The 18,088-nt window shown below is 42.1% G+C and overlaps 1 protein-coding gene across 21 annotated transcripts in view; it reads right to left on the bottom strand.

The window, feature by feature from the left end:
* ZEB1 (zinc finger E-box binding homeobox 1) overlaps positions 1–18,088 on the bottom strand; it is a 184,588-nt gene that overhangs the window by 48,825 nt on the left and 117,675 nt on the right. For all 21 annotated transcript variants that reach the window (XM_070056087.1, XM_070056086.1, XM_051821676.2 and 18 more), the window contains one exon: positions 14,448–14,648. Coding sequence is in view for 9 of the 21 variants with exons in the window: in XM_051821676.2 (XP_051677636.2) it covers positions 14,448–14,648 (201 nt within the window). In the remaining 12 variants the exon portion in view is untranslated. The remainder of the gene's footprint in view (positions 1–14,447; positions 14,649–18,088) is intronic.

The raw sequence follows: 18,088 nt of genomic DNA, 5'->3' as shown, positions 1-18,088 counted from the left end.
TTAACCAAGAAGAACTGTATGTAGTATACACTAAGCAGCAACTTTGTTTGACAGGGAATTTAACGAGCAGAGTGCACAGCTCAGGCTCAGCGTTGTGGAGAAAGCCAACTCCTTCATCAGCACAGCCTCTGACTACTCAGAAGTACTGGAGTATTAGCCGTGTGTGTTTAGTGCAAATGGAAGGGGATTTCCATAGGGACAGAGCTGAAAACATCCTGTGGGGTCATCAGGCCCAGAGTTTCATTTTACAGATTGAAAAGTGGAACCTGGAGACACTAGCAGAGTGAAAAGCAGAAGGCACGCCCTGAGTTTTTTCTGGGTAAGACTCCAGAGAGGAGGTTCTCAGTACCATGGAGCACAATGACTCGACAGTGACTGATGCATTCTCGGTATAGAATACTGACAGTATTTTATTATACCTTAGGCACAAGAAAGCCTTATTACATTACACTGTCCTGGAATTTTGGCAAACATGTAAATTTCTAAAGTCTTAAAAACATCAGGTGAGAAAAACGTTACTCTTATCTGAAGTATTATTAAACTCACAAATTCCAAAATACTAAGAAACAGCTAGCATACCGAACTATTTCATATCATCAGGTTACTTTTACATACATGCTTTCAAACCAAAAGCACGAAGGGCCTTTAAAACAGGTGTCCCAAAAGTTAAGGGTATCTATGTTTAAAAGGCTTAACTGACACAAGCGTGAGAGTTTTCGGCTGAACCGCAGGAAGATCTTTTAAGTTGAATATAGATATGTTGGAACCCAGCCAAATCATACTTCCTTCCTACAAAGAAAACTTAAAGGCAATAATATTTTAAAATAAGCACTTAATTATTCTAAAAGTTTTATTGTTCACAGTTAACATGTCCTAGTTACTTAATATCTACAATAAAAGTATTGCTTCTTCCAAATAATCCTTTTAAGAACTTGATCCTTATTTGAGATTTCATTCAGATAAGAATATACCTTTTTAAAGGTACTCATTACACGCTTAACATTTCAACAGCATGTTATGTTTCCCAGCATAACTGAGGTCGCTGATGTAAATGATGCCATGGAGCTGTGACTAGCTTTGTGTGCTGGTCTCCAGCATAGCCGACAGGCAGCAGCAGCTCTGTGTACTGCCCCCTTTCTTACGTGGCGTGGCTTCCTTTGGCTCAGCAGTATCAAGGGCACTGGCTTTACTACCCCTTGCTCATCTTCAAGTATCTCAATGAAAACCCTTCCCTGAGCAACAGGCTTCTGAAATTCCTCCCGAAAACCCAAGTTGGCGTTCCTCAGTGCCGCCTCCTTCTCAGCCAGCTATTGCTCATCTCACCTTCCAACAGCATAAAAATGTACATGTTCATGTCTTCTTGAAATTATGGTGGCGATATGATTAAGATACCCTGCAGTTTTTACTTATTTCTTTTATAAGGAGTAGTAGTTGGTTGTCAGCATGCACAAAGAGAAAAGGAAACAAAAACAGCATGCAGGCAGGTTTGAATCAAAGAAGAGAAGCTGAACGTAACGGCAAATACTGTGGAGATCCATTAAGCACTCCACTGTCTGTCCTACCAAGCGAGCTCCTCCTGTGCTAACTCGAGTTCTGTTTCTGACTCATGGATCAACTAGAGGGGCCAAAGACAACTCAAGAACAGCAAGTTTTCTCGTTGGGTCTGCAGTCTCATTACATAAACGTTCAACTGAATGCATGACTAATGTCACAGTAACCAACTAAGTGAATGACTGAGTACTCACCTTGCTATTCACAAACTAAATCACATCTACGAAGGATTCTGAATCCACGCTCCAGTAAGAATCCCTGGCTGCCTCGCATCCCTGATGCACGCTGCAAGTTCACAGCGCTCCTTTTCACATCGGTGTTTTGAATTTGTAAGGGAGAAGCTTTTTTTTTGTAACTGATGGGATGCCAGAACTACCTTGATTTGTTGCTTTTAATGGATGATACTGACACTCGTATTTCAGCCAAAATTGTTTCATCAAAGGGACATAGTTTTGTATTTATTGATTTGTTCTGTTGGTCAGGCAAGAATGTTTTAAATATAGTTAGATACTGGGGGCCAGCGCCGTGGCTCACTTAGTTAATCCTCTGCCTGTGGTGCCGGCATCCCATATGGGCGCCGGATTCTGTCCTGGTTGCCCCTCTTCCAGGCCAGCTCTCTGCTGTGGCCCGGGAGTGCAGTGGAGGATGGCCCAAGTGCTTGGGCCCTGAACCCACATGGGAGACCAGGAAGAAGCACCTGGCTCCTGGCTTTGGATCGGCGTAGCACTCTGGCTGCAATGCACCACCCATAGCGACCACTTGGGGGGTGAACCAATGGAAAAAGGAAGACCTTTCTCTCTCTCTCTCTCACTGTCTAACTCTGCCTGTCCAAAAAAAAAAAAAAAAGAGTACATTGTACAATGTAATACATGTTGAACAAGTAATGGCTCAAATGAAAATTGTTACGTGAAGGCAGACTTAATGTGCACTTGTGTCTATGAGTTGGGTATCATATTTACCATAAGGTTTGGTCAAATACAACTCTTTAGGTGGCTTCCACACAATACAAAATATTATATTTCCCACAATGGTTTCATTAATTTTATCTGCTCCTATTTAAAATATTTCTTGCCTGAACCATGCTACATAATAAACTCTAGAGGAGAAGGAAATGTTATTATATGAGGGGTATTAAAAAGCTCATGGAAAATACGTATTATGAGAAAACCATTCGCAGACTTCAAAATGTTTTGCACTAAACAAATTTATTTTAATTCCACTTTCCCACATACTTTTTGAAGCTCTCTTGTACATACCCATGTTTTGACTTTTTCCATTGTTCTTACTTCCTTCCTGTTCCAACATTCTTCCTTCTTTATTTTAAAAAAATCATCTCTTTTCTGTTTAGAGAGCTCCTTTTAGCCATTCATTTAGGGAACATTGTCTTAGTGTTATCTTACGTGAAAATATTCTGATTTCTTCTTAATTCTTGAAGGATATTTTCTCTAGATACATAATTTTAGATTGACAGTTCTTCCAGCATTTTGAATTTTTTTTTAAGATTTTTATTTATTTGACAGGTAGAGTTTACAGACAGTGAGAGGGAGAGACAGAGAGAAAGGTCTTCCTTCCGCTGGTTCACTCCCTAATTGCCGCCATGGCCAGAACTATGCTGATCCAAAGCCAGGAGCCAGGAGCCTCTTTCCTGGTCTCCCATGTGGGTGCAGGTGCCCAAGCACTTGGGCCATCCTCCACTGCCCTCCTGAGCCATAGCAGAGAGCTGGAGTGGAAGAGGAGCAACTGGGAATAGAACCTGGTGCCCATATGGGATGCTGGCACCACAGGTGGGGGATTAACCTAGTGCGCCACCGCGCCGGCCCCCATTTTGAAATTTTTTTTTTAAATTTATTTATTTATTTATTTGAAAGACAGAGTTTCAAAGAGAGACAGTGAGAGACAGAAAGGTATCTTCCATCTGTTGGGTCACTACCCAAATGGCTGCAATGGCCACATATGGGCGAGGCTGAAGCCAGGAGCCAGGACTCCATCCAGGGCTCCTAGGTGTATGTGGGTCATCTTCCACTGCTTTCCCAAGTGCAACGGCAGGGAGCTGGATTGGAAAGCGGAGCATCTGGGATTTGGACTGGCCACTCATATGGGATGCAAGAATTGCAGGAAGTGGCTTACTCCACTATGCCACAGTGCTGGCTCCGCCCCATCAGTATTTCTAAAGTGTACTATTTCCTGCTGGCCTCTATGATTTTTTTCCCAAAAGGTAATTATGCATTATTTCTCTTTCTCCTTCTGCCTTCAAGATTTTTTGTTTGTCTTTAGTTACCTGACATGTGCCTACTAAGTATCCTTGGCATGCATTTCTTTGGGTTTATCTCTCTTGGGGGAAGCTCCATTCTCTTCCTGCTTTTCTGGAACTGCAATGACAGTAACTACTAGGTCTGAACGGGTTGCTCATACTCCACTCTTTGTTCCTCTCTGGTGTTCAGACTGGGTAGATTCTATGGCTCCGCCTCCAACTTCACTGATCCTTCCCTCTGTCCTTCCATTCCGCTACTGAGTCCCGTCGCTGAGTTCAGAATTTTTTAGTTATCAACTATAAAATATACATTTAATGCTTATTTTATGTTTTCTATTGTTTTGCTGGGCTCTCTGTCTTTGGTTCCAAACATATTCACAGTTGTTTGCTGAAGCATTTTTATCATGCTTGCTTTAAAAATCCTTGTCAGATAATTCCATCAACATCACTTCACGGTTTGTATCTGTTGACTGTCTTCAAATTCAAGTTGATTTCCTGGTTACTGGTAGGATGAGTGATTCCTGAAGGGAAACTCGGCATTTTAGTGATGACTGAAGGAGACAGAAGCACTGGGTGTTAATGGCTCCCTCTGACACCGTGGGTGGGTCGTCCCTGCATTACCTCTGTGTTGTGGTGGAAGCTCTGACTCCCCTCTGGACTTCCTCTAATGAGCTCAGCAGAGATGGGAAGGGATGCCTTGTGACCACCAGGCATGGGTACGATGTGAGCTCAGGTTTTCCACCGACACGGCGGGAGGATAGGGAGCCTCCTGAGACTGCTTGGGAGAGATCAAAGTCCCAGCTCCCTCCCTGACCCTGCCTGGCGCCACTGCGCTGGGCAGCTGGGATACTTTACTGTAGCAAGGCTGGAAGTCTACGCAGGGCTCCTGACTCAGCCTTTGCTGGCAAGAGTGAGGAGTGAGGCTGCATTTTTCCCATGGTATCTGGCTACAGAGGAGTAGTTACAGTCTAGTTTTCTGTGTCATGAGGCTGGTCCTTTGGCTAGAGACAACAGACTTTTCTTGAGGTTTTTATGTGTTTGTGTGTGTGTGTGTGTGTGTGCACCTGTTGAGGTTTCTGAGTTGCTGGCTTCTGCAGCAGCACCACGTCTGATCTGAGAGATATAGAAGCTAAAAGAAAATGGATTCCACTGCCAGGTCATTAGTTGGCTTCTCAAGTCCCTCGCCTGTCTGCCGTCTTCTTTCCATCTTTCAGAGTCTTGGGTTTTGCCCAAGAGTTTAGCGGAACTCAGCAGGGAGAATCAGGAAAAGCACCTGTACTTCCAGAAGCAGAAGCCTCTAGTTCTTTTAGACACAGTTCATAAAGGGTTAAAGTGATCAACTTATTTCACTACTTCCTATATGGCTTATATATTTTGGCTACTTCAAAAAGTGTGGAAAATCAAGATATGCCTATTTTGGCGGGAAAAAAAAAGTGGAACTCAAGCTTAGTTTTTTTCATAAGACAAACCTTTTACAAACTTTTTGATGACCTCTTGTACACAAAGAAAACATTTTAATATTTTTAAACTGTTTGCATTCTCTGCTTATGCTTAATATAAAAAGAACTAAAAAGCGTTATACAGAGGGAGCTTCAAGGTGGCGCGTATTTGAAAAGTGTATTTGCAAAGAGCAGAAATAATGTCATACAACCAAGGATGGATACAGGAGGTTAGGTCCCAAATAATGTTTATAAGGGAGGTAAAACATGAGAAAGAACTGAAGCTTTCAAAATGCTAAGGAGAGCAAGGAAGGGCGAGACTACCTGTTTGAAACTGATGGTGTCACAGTTGGTGATTAAAAATGCAAAAAGGGAAATGTTTTAATGGGTCACTCATCTGTAGGGGATTTCTAAGTATATAATACATATTAGTTATTAGTGGTAAAAGATATAATTCACTGAGAGACCCAGCCCCTGCCTAAAGAGTTGTTTCATGGAGCAGAGCGATCCCTATTCAATTGTAACAGGTGAACACTGTGGACAACGACAGGTCTGCAGTATTCACTGCGTCTTGTTCCCTGTCCAGGGAGGACAAGTAATGGTTTACATGAGACAAAAAAAAGGAGAGAACACCTGAGGCAGAAGGAACGGACAGCTTCAAGATTCAGAGAAAGGGTATGGACAAGGAGAGGGGCGCAACAGCAGGTTTGGAAGACAATGGGGGAGTGAGGCTGTGAAGGGGCCTTCTAGAGCCTGGACTCAAATCCAAAGAAAACCAGGAACTACTAGACTTAGTGTTGATTTTCTATACCAGAAAGTTCAAGAAGTAAAAGAGAGAACCAAAACCCTGGACAGAAAATCCATTGTACAAAAATACTTGGTCTACTGGCTTATATATTTAAAAAAATAGAGTAGTCATGGAAAATAAATCACTCATCTGGTTACAATCTGTGAGGAGCAGTGGGGATTAGGAGAGACAGGCATATGTCATTCAATTTGTGTATTTTACCTTAGACCCCTTTTTGTAAAGTTTAGACCAGAATTACTTAACAACTATCCTGAGAATGGTTCTAGAATAGATTATAAAAGTATTGTGTGTGTGTGCATTAAACAAAGGGCTGGCATTGTGGAGTAGCAGGTAAAGCCAACTCCTGCAATGCTGGCAACCCATATTGGTACCTGTTAGAGTACCGGCTGCTCCACTTCTGATCCAGCTCCCTGCTAATGAGCCCTGGAAAGCAGCAGAGGATGGTCCAAGTGCTTGGGCCCCTGCACCCATGTGGGAGACCTGGATGAAGCCCTTGGCTCCTGGCTTCCATCTGGCCAAGCCCCAGCCGTTGAGACCATTTGGGGAGTGAATCATCTCCCTCTCTGTGTCTTTCTCTGTAACCATGCCTTTCAAATAAATAAATAAATCTTTCAACACACACACACACACACACACACACACACACTGGCCAGCCTCCAGGATTCTGTTCTCTAAAAACAGAAGTTATGAAACTGGTCTCAATTCCATTTTTGACAGTATTATTATAAAGTAGTCTAGAAAAACTGGTTAACTGTAGTATATGTGAGTTTCTTTAATCTCCTTTAAATCCATCCTTGATGACAGGGGTAAGTTATACAATAGTTGATCACATTCATTTAAAAGTGGTTTATTTGCGGGAAGCTACTGTGATACTGCTACTTGTGTCTTGGGCCCTACTCATCACACTTCCGGATGACAGCAGGGAAACGGATGTGATAAATGACAGAATCACACCCCTAAAGTGGATACTGCTGGGGCTGATTCACTTGGATAGCTTCATATAGACCCCACGCCAAACCTAACCATGCAAGGGCACCCAGAGTCCTCTTAGGCTCCTCCTCCTCTCAGTTCAGACTGAATCCCTCAAGATATCCTACTGACTACTTCGAAAATAGAACCGTCCTGATTCAAGCTGCCATCCTGTACTACTCAAACAGCCTTCTTAGTAGTCTCCCTGCCCCGCCCCCCACTTTATTCTCAAAGGAACGGCCTGTCACCCTTCTAAAATGAAAATCAAATTGTACCACTTCTCTATGCCAACTCTTGCTGCACCCCTTATCCACTCAGCAGCGTGTGACGCCTGCACGTGTTCTGGTGGTCCACTGCCCTCCAGCCTCTTTTCTGTCTGCCCCTCCCTTGCTCGCTCTGCTCAGGAGACTCGCCACTGCCCCCCACAGGCCGGGTTACAAGTCACAGTGGCAGCACGTGGACAGCACCCTCGAATAAAGGGCTGATGGCAGTGGCGACGGCAGACAACCTCCCCTTGTTTCTCATCATAAAGGGAGAGTTTTCAACATTTTATCATTAAATACGATGCGTGTGATACACCTTAGATAGATAAGCTTTATTTTATTAAGGAAGTACTCAATGATTTCAAGGATGCTGGCTTTCATGGCACCCGTTCACGGCTCCTGAGTTTTATGTGACCTTTTTCTGTTTGTTGGGATGCAAATTTGATAATTCTCAAGTCTGTGATAGCAGCTTTTGAAACTGTGTTAAATACCAAGATGTGGGCCTTCTTCCAAATCAACAGAATCAAGCCAGCTAGTAAGATTCATTCTTGCCTTTCAGATCTGACGTGCTGACTGTAGGAGCTCATACTGGCCATATACATGGATACACAGGGTTTTGTCCATGGGGTGTTGGGGGCAAGTGTCCACGAGTGGGGCATGTGGGGTATGCGGGTGGACCTCTTGGTGGAGTCTGCAATCCGGGGAGCAGGACCTACAGCCGGCTGCTGAGAACTCTATGCAGGTTTCCCTTTCTCCACCCTCCTAGCTTACCCCGAGAGTTCAGCCATGCTGGTGTCCTCAGGGTCCTGGGTGGCATGACACAGATAGGAGTGGCCTGGGAAGTCCCTGCAGGGCTGGGAGGCAAGGCGATCACTTGTGGCCAAGGGACCTCTCTTGGCACTGAGCTACGCTGCTTCTGGGGGAGAGGTGATGTGGGTGATGTGAAACTAACTCTTCTCCCTTGCCCTCTTCAACACATTCCTTCCCAATGCTGCTCCTTCCCGCAGCAGGGTGCCAGAACCTCTAAGCAACTCTAGTTCTCCACAGGGGAAGTAATTATTGTCTATGAGGGACTCACAGAGTTGGTATTTCTGTGGGTGGACTAAGGGCTGGGGCCTCTTACTCAGCCAGCTTGCTCACATCACTCCTATTATCCCTCTTGACATCTGCCGGGCTTCAGTCTACAGCACAGTAGCTTTTATCAATTTTGAAAACTTCTCAGCCATTACTTCTTCAAATATTGCGGCTGCCATATTCTTCATTCACCCAGAACTAAGACATGTCTTAATTCTCTTAATCTCTTTTTCATATTCTTCTATGTGTACCTCCCTGAGTTTCATTTAGTATAATTTTCTCTAGCTTCCAATTCACTGATTCTTTAACTCTGTTTAATTCCTATAAAAGTTATTAAATCCATCCTGTGATTTTTCAGATTATGAGACTGACATGCTGCCTACTGCACCAAGAAGGCAGATCATCATGTGATTTTTAAATTCCCATTATTCTGTTTTTTTCAGTTGCAGAAGTTCCATTGGGTTCTTATTAAAACCTGTTCATTCCCAGTGAAAAGAACAGGTCATCAAAGAAGGAGGTACCTTTCTCTGAAGGGAGGAGAGAACTTCCACTTTGACTATGACCTTGTCTAAACAAGATTCGAGTTGGTGAACTCAAAAGGCTTCTATAGCCTTGGCTACTCATGACAAGAGCCTAGTGTGATCACTGACTCCATAAACAAGAGTGTCAATTGTTAAATCAACAACAGGAGTCACTGTGCACTTACTCCTCATGTAGGATCTCTGCCCTTAATGTGTTGTACTAGGTGAATTAACGGTATAACTAGTACTCAAACAGTACTTTATACTTTGTGTTTCTGTGTGGATGCAAACTGATGAAATCTTTACTTAGTATATACTAAATTGATCTTCTGTATATAAAAATAATTGAAAATGAATCTTGATGTGAATGGGATGGGACAGGGAGTGGGAGATGGGAGAGTTGTGGGTGGGAAGGAGGTTATAGGGGAAAAAGCCACTGTAATCCAAAAGCTTTACTTTAGAAATTTATATTTATTAAATAAGAGTTAAAAAAAACCTGTTCATTATAGTTTATTCTATCAGATTCAGATAATTTCAGAATTGGTTGTTTCTTCTCTAATCATGACAGTCATTTTATAATAAATATCTAACTCTGGTCTTCATGGGTCAATTTCTGCTTCCTTTATTCCCCCTGATAATTGTCACATACATTGTTGTCTTCTTGAAAAAAAATAGTAAGGAGATTTCCATAGTGCTAAGATGAAAGCATATAGTTCCACAAATCTTGAATTTGCTTCTGCCTAGTGTCTATGGGTATTCCCAGCAGTGCCGCTTGAAGTCCAGGGTGGCTTGAGATTTTATCAGACTACCCGCAGTGTGAATTTGGGTTTACAGTCATTAGAAGACAGCTGTGGTTACCACTGCTCAGACAGTCCTCATCCACTACCATCAAGGCAAGGGAACCCTGCTCCAGACTCTCGAGGACGGCAAGGATGATGGTGTGCTTGCAGTCCATTTTTTTTAACTGAGATGAAATCTACGCTAGCAGAAGCTCTGCTATTATACTCTTTGTGGTCATGAGCTTGGCTTCTTCTCAGAAGCCTGAAAAACATATCTTGTATGCTTGGGTGAGCAGACCACCTCAGACCAAAGAGTCTTCCACGATCTTCTCTATTTGTTATTACGGGTTCCTGTCTTCACTTAAGTTTTGACATATTAGTGTCTAACTATCTACTTACTTCCTTAAAACTGCTAAGTGTTTTTGTTTTTCTGTTATTTTAAATCTAGCATCAGAGTTATTTTCAGTGGGGAAGTCCAAATAATCACAACCTTTTTCAGAAAGAGAGTCTCTTCATCATGTTTCCTATCACTCCCTTCAGCTATCTTATTCTCCCATGTGTGCCTTCCCCGGAAGATCATAACCTTCTTGAACACGATGACTTTGGATTAATTACACAAAGGGATAAATCTGGTCTACCAACAAGATACATATAAGAAGTCTGCTCCCAGGGTTTTGAGCTTAGTATTAAAGTTTAAACAAACAGCTCTGCCATCGATGAGTCGCAACACAAAAAGCAACAGGAACTTCGGTTCTGCTTCCTCTACCCCTGGAAGTTCTAGCAGTCCTCCCTCCATGACCTTCCACACAGATATCCGCCTCCCGTCTGTCTTTCAAACCTCCCCCTTCTGGTTCAGTCTGCTGCAGTGAGCAAACCCTCACCACTGGCCGAGTTACTGTGGCCTTCTTACGGAAGGCGCAATGCTGCTTCCTCCAAAACTTTTATTCTACACTGCGCCGGATTTATTTCCCAGTTACAGAACAATGACGTTCTCACATCTTACAGGACACAAAGCACTTGCTATCCTTTCCCTCGTTTACTCCTCTGGTCTTGCTCAAGACTGCAGCGTCACACACGTTTCCCCTTCTGCCTGAAGCACCTTCTGCTCTCTCTCCTCTGCCTGATCAGCCTCTGTTGGGCTTGCAGATGTCAAAACCAGCATCACGTCACTAGAGATTCTTCTAGGGACAGACATTCAGCATGCCGTTAAGTTGCTCCTTGTCATGCCCACATTCCGGAAGTTCCGCTGTTGATGCCAGATTCCTGCTGCTGCGCACTCTGGGAGGCAGCAGGTAATGGATCCAGTGGTTGGGTCCATGTCACCCATGTGAGTTCCTGGATCCTGGTTTCAGCCTGACCTAGCCCTGGCTGTTGCAGGCATTTGATGAGTCAATCAATGGATGATAGATCTCTCTCTCTCCTTTTCAAATAAATAAAAATTAACTAACCTGCTTTTCAAATTAAACAAATAATTTTAAATTGACTTTTATTTATTTGAAAGGCAGAGAAAGAGAGACACAGACAGAGAGAGAATGAGAACTAACTGATCTTCCATCTGCTGGTTCACTCCTCAAATGCCTGCAAGAGGCAGTACTGGGCCCGGTCAGACACCCAGAATGCCATCTGGTATGTGTAGGAGGGTCCCAGATACTACAGCCATCACCTGCTGTCCCAAGGGTGCCCATTAGCAGAAGTGGAAACTTGAGCCCAGGCACTTTGATAGGGGAGGTGGGCATCCCAAGTAATGTCTTAACTATGGTGCCACAACACCCATCCCTAAGTAAAAACCTAAAAACAATTTTTTAGGACTTCTTCCCTTGTCTGATTTGGATGTGCTTTTTTAATGCGTTCACATTAAATTTACATTTATATCCAACTATAATGTATTTGCAGTCTATTTATCAATCTCCCCCAAAAGCTGCACGCTTCTCAGGCAGAGACAGTCTTATTCCAGCAGTATCCCCGATCCTTCAGAGCTTGAATAGAAATGAATAAAGCTACAGACACGAGGGCTGATCACACGCACTCAGAAGTCCCTTGTTAATTAGGGTATTTGTCACACTGCAGAATCTTGCGTCTGTTAGCCAATGGCTATTATTTGGATTTTTAAGCTTCGACATCTCATTATTCACATTCTCTCACTTCCATACTGGACCGATTTGCCCAGACTTCCTGGTCTTCATCCTGGTATCTTGCCTAGGTAAGTTCCTTGGCCTTGCATTCTGGCTGGACAGCTTCCCCTCTGTATGACCATGTTCCATCTGACTTCTTACATGTCCCTCTTTGCCTCTGCTGGTGGCCATGTTTCTGATCCCCAAACTGTTAAATCTTATTAGATGCCACCCTCACATTGTCCTTCTATACCACTGATGTTTAAATGTCTTGGCAAGACAGGCTAAGTAATAAACTAAGTAATTGCAGTTTATTAGGAAAAGCAGAAGGAAGAGAGTTGAGAGGCAGAATAAAAGTATACTACCATTTTTCCATCTGACAGATGAGGAAGTAAGTTAAACATCTGGTATTTGCTCACTAAAAGGGCATTAACGAGAAGGTCTCTACTTTCACTACTCCTTCCACTAAACCAGGCTTTACTTGAGTGAAAGTAAAGATCTGTAGCAAGTGAAAGAACCACATTATTTACAGGATTCTGACATCTGTATAGAGAGGCTAGTGAGCACTGAAAATAATTCGTACAGTCACTATGGAAGACAGTACAGGTAGTCCTCAGAAAACTAAAAACAGAACTACTCTATGACCCAGCTACTCCCTCCTGGGAATATATCCAAAGGAGATCAGCATGTGGAAGAGTTACCTGCTCTGCCATGTTTCCAGCAGCTCGATTCACAACAGCTAAGATATGGAATCATCCTAGATGATTGGATACAGGAAATCTGATATAAAAATATGATGGAATACCACTCAGCCATAAAAAGAATGAAATCCTGATATGCACAACAAAATGGATGCAACTGGAGATCATTATGGCCAGTGAAATAAACCACACTCAGAAAGACAAGAATCACATGAATTCTCTTATCTGTGGGACTAAAAATATTATAATATAAAATTGAATAGATATCATGTCATTTGGTCTATAGTGATAAACAGTGCTTCACTGAATTATTGTCATGTAAATGACAATAAACTTATCTCACACATTAAAAAAAAAAAGAAATGGGGGGGACAGTGAGGACTCCTGGGGTACTAGAAATGCTTTTTTCTTAATCTGGGTATCAGTTATGAGCGAAAAATTCATCTGTACACTATTTTGCATTTCTTGGTATGTATGCTGCATTTCAATAAAAATTTTTTTAATTTATTTGACAGGTAGAGTTATAGATAGTGAGAGAGAGAGGCAGAGAGAAAGGCCTTCCTTCCGTTGGTTCACTCCCCAAATGTCCGCCACGGCCGGTGCTGTACTGATCCAAAGCCAGGAGCCAGGTGCTTCCTCCTGGTCTTCCATGGGGTGCAGGGCCCAAGCACTTGGGCCATCCTCCACTGCACTCCCGGGTCACAGCAGAGAGCTGGACTGGAAGAGGAGCAACCGGGACAGAATCCGGTGCCCATATGGGATGCTGGTACCACAGGCGGAGGATTAACCAAGTGAGCCATGGCGCTGGCCCCTAATAAAATGTTTTTTAAAAAGAAAAGATTCTCATGCTTCATCTGTATTTGGAACTTTTGACACTGAATTGTATTATAGTTTGACTATTTCAAAATACAATTTGTTTGCCTCTAAGTTGTTTCATTTTTAACACTTTATTTCGGCAATATTTGAAGTTTACAAAAATAAAATTATAAGGAAGTAATACAAATCATTTCCATATACCCCAAACTCTTTCCAGCATCTAGAAATCAACATCCTACATTTAGATTGATTTTTTAAATTTTAGCTCCCAAATATAAGAGAAAATATATGGTATTTGTCTTTCTGTTTCTGCTCATTTCACTCGACATGATGTCCTCAAGTTCCACCCGTTTTGCTGCAAATGGCAAGGCTTTGTCTGTTTGTTTGTTTGTTTCTAAGAGCTGAATGGTATTCCACTGCGCAGGTATACCGCATTTTCTTTATTAATTCATTAGATGATGGACAGTTTGGCTGATCACATATTTTGGCTATTGTGAACAATGCTGCTATAAACAAGCTACAGCAGGTATTTAAGAACTGGGCAGTCCTTCAGAGAAGAAAGACAGATGGCTAGTAAATACATGAAACAAAGCTCAGTATCAGGGAGATGTAGACCAAAGCCACAGTGAGCTCCCACCTCACTCCTGTCAGAACAGCTATGATGAAAAGGAGAATAACAAATGCTGGTGGAGGTGTGGAGGGGGGGGGAACTCCTATATACTGCTGCTGGGAATGCCGAGTTAGTACAGTCCTGCGGAAAGCAGTATGAAGACTTCCTTAAGAACTAGAAATGGACCTGCACTCTGATCCAATAATTCCACTCCTGGGCATACACCCAGAGGACATGAACTCATTGCACCTAAGTAGAGTCTCCATTTGGAGTCACAATATGAAATCGATTAATCCACAACATATGGAAAGCTCAATCTTGCTTAGAAAAATCCACTAGAATTCGGTGTATCATATCGAGTACAATACAAATGGTCAACATGGTTTTATTATTCATTGTTCTTCAGAACCTCCCCTTCAGTATGCAGATGGACACCTAATATTGATGAATAAAAAAGTTTGCTGTTCAAGCTTTTCATGCCATTTCTCTTTTCAGTCACTATTTTACAAAAACAGGCCCGAGCGAGCGGAAAACGACAAAGAGCGGGGCGTTACCGTCATCCTCCCAGCAGTTCTGGGAGGCGCCTTCTCGCTCCCCGCGCCCTGGCCGCACCGTCTGCTCTGCCGGCAGCTCGTCCTCGGGCACACCGCCTTCACAGTCCGCCGCATCGGCGACACTCTCTTCTTCCACGATATGGAGTTTGTCTTCATCGTCTGAATCTGAATTCGTTTCCACCACAGTATTGTAGTTTGTAACTGTAATGCAAACAAGAAACGAACACTCAAAACTGGCATGAAATCAGTCCTGACACCTAAGAAAAACAGGCTTCCAACAATACTGGGAAGGCAGCAGTTCAGTCTTCCTGACAACACGTGTGTAAGCACTCCAGATACTGGACGAGCAGAACGGGGATGAGTACCAGCAGCTGCACTTACCGAACAACTGCGTCATGTGCGAGCGTTATAAGCACTAACTCACTTCATTCTCAGAACAACCTTATAACAACGTATACAACGGAGGTCTACCACCTCCTTCTCATACTCGTACTTTACAGAGGTGGAAACTAACGCAGGGAGGGGTAATTTGTCCACAATCATACAGCTGCCAGCTAAGAAGTGGCAGTGTCAAGACCGGAACCCCAGCAGTCTGATCCCATAGTCTGTTCTTAAACACATCAAACATTGTCTCCAACCATCATGAGCGTACTGTACACAACACTGTTTATGTACATGTAGGGATTCAAATCTGGACACCATCTTTCCCAATAAAACAGCACCCCATCATCCCACCTGCTACAAGCAAAGTATTTTCAAGTTCTGAGGCTCAGGCATCTCATGTTACTCTCACTTTAGAAAGAATCAATCAGTTTAGTCAAATTCCTATGTAATAAAGGCAGCATTAAGTAATGTTGCTAACTTATGAAAAAAACTGACACTCAGAAGTATTCCAATGGACAAACTTTCCATAATTTTTAATGACTCTCAATGAAATTTTTAATATTCATTCATTTATTTGAAACATGTAGTTACAGAGAGAAGAAGAACCAGAGAGATCTTCCATCTGCTAGTTCATTCCCCAAATGGCTGCAATGGCCAGGACTATACCAGATCAGAGCCAGGAGCCAGGAGCTTCTTCTAGGTCTCCTATGTGGGGGTGAAGAGGCCCAGGGATTGGGCCATCTTCCGCTGCTTTCCCAGGCACATTAGCTGGGAGAGCCTGATTGGAAGTGGAGCAGCTGGGACTCAAACCAGCACCCAAATAGGATGCTGGTGCTGCAGGTCACAGCTTAACCTCCTGTGCTACAGCACTGGCCCCTCTTAATGAAATTTAACACCAGCATTATACAGATACGTAATTATCCTAACGATTCCATAGTTCACAGACCATGAGTAATAATAGTTGAGAATGAAATTCTTTAAAGCAAATGACCTACTACTGTAATCAATGTTTTCATGCAGAGTCTTTATAATAATCGTTATAAAGGTATAAATAGTAGTTAATTGGGCACTTAACTGGTCACTGGACTACCCCTTTCAACTATTTGCAGAGTGGTTCCCCTTTGCTAAGACTGAGGATGGGAGAACAAGGAAGCTTGCCTGGCTTCGTCGGGATAACTAATCAATAATCACTTTTACTTATTCTTTTCACTGCTTCTTCGAATTTTCCAACCATTCTTAAATCATCTAAATGCTAAAATGATATGCATACTTGGAGTCTGTACACACACACACACACACACACGCATGTGCACATGCATATGCAGACACACACATTTGAGAACATGAAGGAAACAATAAAATCAATACTGTGGGTAATCAGGAAAAGATGAGAACAAAGAACCAAACAGCTTTCATTGACCTAGGGAAGAGCGTCTCCCAAAGAACCTAAATTATCCCCAAGCTCGTGTCAGGGATTCCTCCACATCCCATGTTGTTGAAAAGCATTGTTGGGTGGGGTCATTAATCCTTTAACATGAGCATGTTTTCCAGATATTTCCTCAAGAACAAACAGTTTTCTGTCTTATTTTATGACAAAAGTGATACATGTTTGCTGTAGAGGGAGCATGGATAATGATCACCAAAACACAATTAGACAGAAGTACTGGGTACCGGTAGCCTGTGCATAGTTCACAATAAAGCATTAGTCACCACAGAAAGAACTACACAGAGGTGCTCTTGGGCTTCAAATGTCAGGGAAGGGAAATGGAAATGCTAATTATCTGATGTGTTTACACGTGTTGAACTACTACACTGTCCTCCACTAAACTGTATTCGTATTACATGTTCATCAAAAAAATTTAAAAAATTTAAATCCAGACAAAGCCTATAAAAAATAAGCAAAGGAACTTTACTTTTTCTTCTCAAATTTGCCCTGTGAAGGTAAAAATGATAGTAAGATTTATTATTTCAGTACACCAGGTAGACATGCTACTGACATTTTATATAGCTAATCCTACTTAACTATAACACAAAACTTGACATATATTTATATGTACCTTGTATTTAATGCAAGTTCTTTATTTCCTGTATGTAATTTAGTATATGAATATTTAAAAGCAAACATATGACCATATCCCCCTCTTTGGCCAGTTTTTTCCACCATGTAAGGTATCTGGGAGACATTTCTATTTAAGAAGGTTTCCCATTTTCTTTTGAATGGCTACATGGCATTCCCATTCTAGTATACAAATATAATGTAGTCAATAGTCTATTGATAAAATTTAGTCTGTTTGCAGTGGTAAGCAAAAACAACAATGTCAGAGAGTAGGTTTTCTTCTAAATATATCTCTGGCCATTCCTTAAACAAATTTGTAGTGGTAGAATTGTTAAGTCAAAGGGAAAACTTACTGAGCAGACATTGTCAAACTGGCCTACAAAATATTTGTTAATGTTTCAACAAATAATATTTGGTGAGATCTGTTCAATATGTCTATATAATAAAGAAAAAAAACTTTTTCATATAGTAAAAGGAAAATACATATCAGGATGGAAACATGGGGAATTAATTCCTTGTGTTCTAGCCAAACTATAAGCTGAGTGAACTCCGGGGTAGGGGCCTGATTCTCAGTGGTTTGTCCACAGCTGACCATAAGCGCTGCATGACAGGCCTTTAACTGGTAACAAGATGCAAGTCCACAGGTACTGCTCACTCACTCACTCCTATTTGGAATGGAGACTTCTGGTTGATGTTGCATAATGTTATTAACTTGCAAGTCTTATTTATTAGTACCCTAATACATAACTTGCTAAACTCTCTTAAAGTTGGCACTTACATACTGTAAGCTGAAATTAGAATATGGCTAGCATTTATGGGGGATCAATCAATTCTACACTTTCAACCCCACATGGTTTGGCTCACTGCAAAGCTCTACTACACTTGGGCATAGTGAAACTCCAAGCACGGACAGCTGGAACCCCTGCCATCTTGAGAAAGGCACCACTGTTTCTAAGGTCAGGTGTTATGTCGGCGCTATGTTTCAACTTTTAATGATGTAATACTGTTTAGTGTTAGTAGTATCACTTTTGTTAGTTATAGGTTGTGGTTAACCCTAGGTAGTATATCTAACACATTTACATTTATAGCATTTTGGGGCTAAAAAAAAAAAAAAAAAAACTGCAGTCAACCAGCCCAGGTAAAAAGAACTCAAAATGGAAAGGAGAAGTCATCTGATAATTCGCAGGGTTAGAGTGAACTT

This window comes from Oryctolagus cuniculus, chromosome 13, assembly GCF_964237555.1.
Source record: "Oryctolagus cuniculus chromosome 13, mOryCun1.1, whole genome shotgun sequence".
In the NCBI taxonomy this organism is placed as follows: domain Eukaryota; kingdom Metazoa; phylum Chordata; class Mammalia; order Lagomorpha; family Leporidae; genus Oryctolagus; species Oryctolagus cuniculus.
The sequence above is the reverse complement of the archived record's forward strand: the minus strand, read 5'-3'. Positions and strand labels throughout refer to the sequence as shown.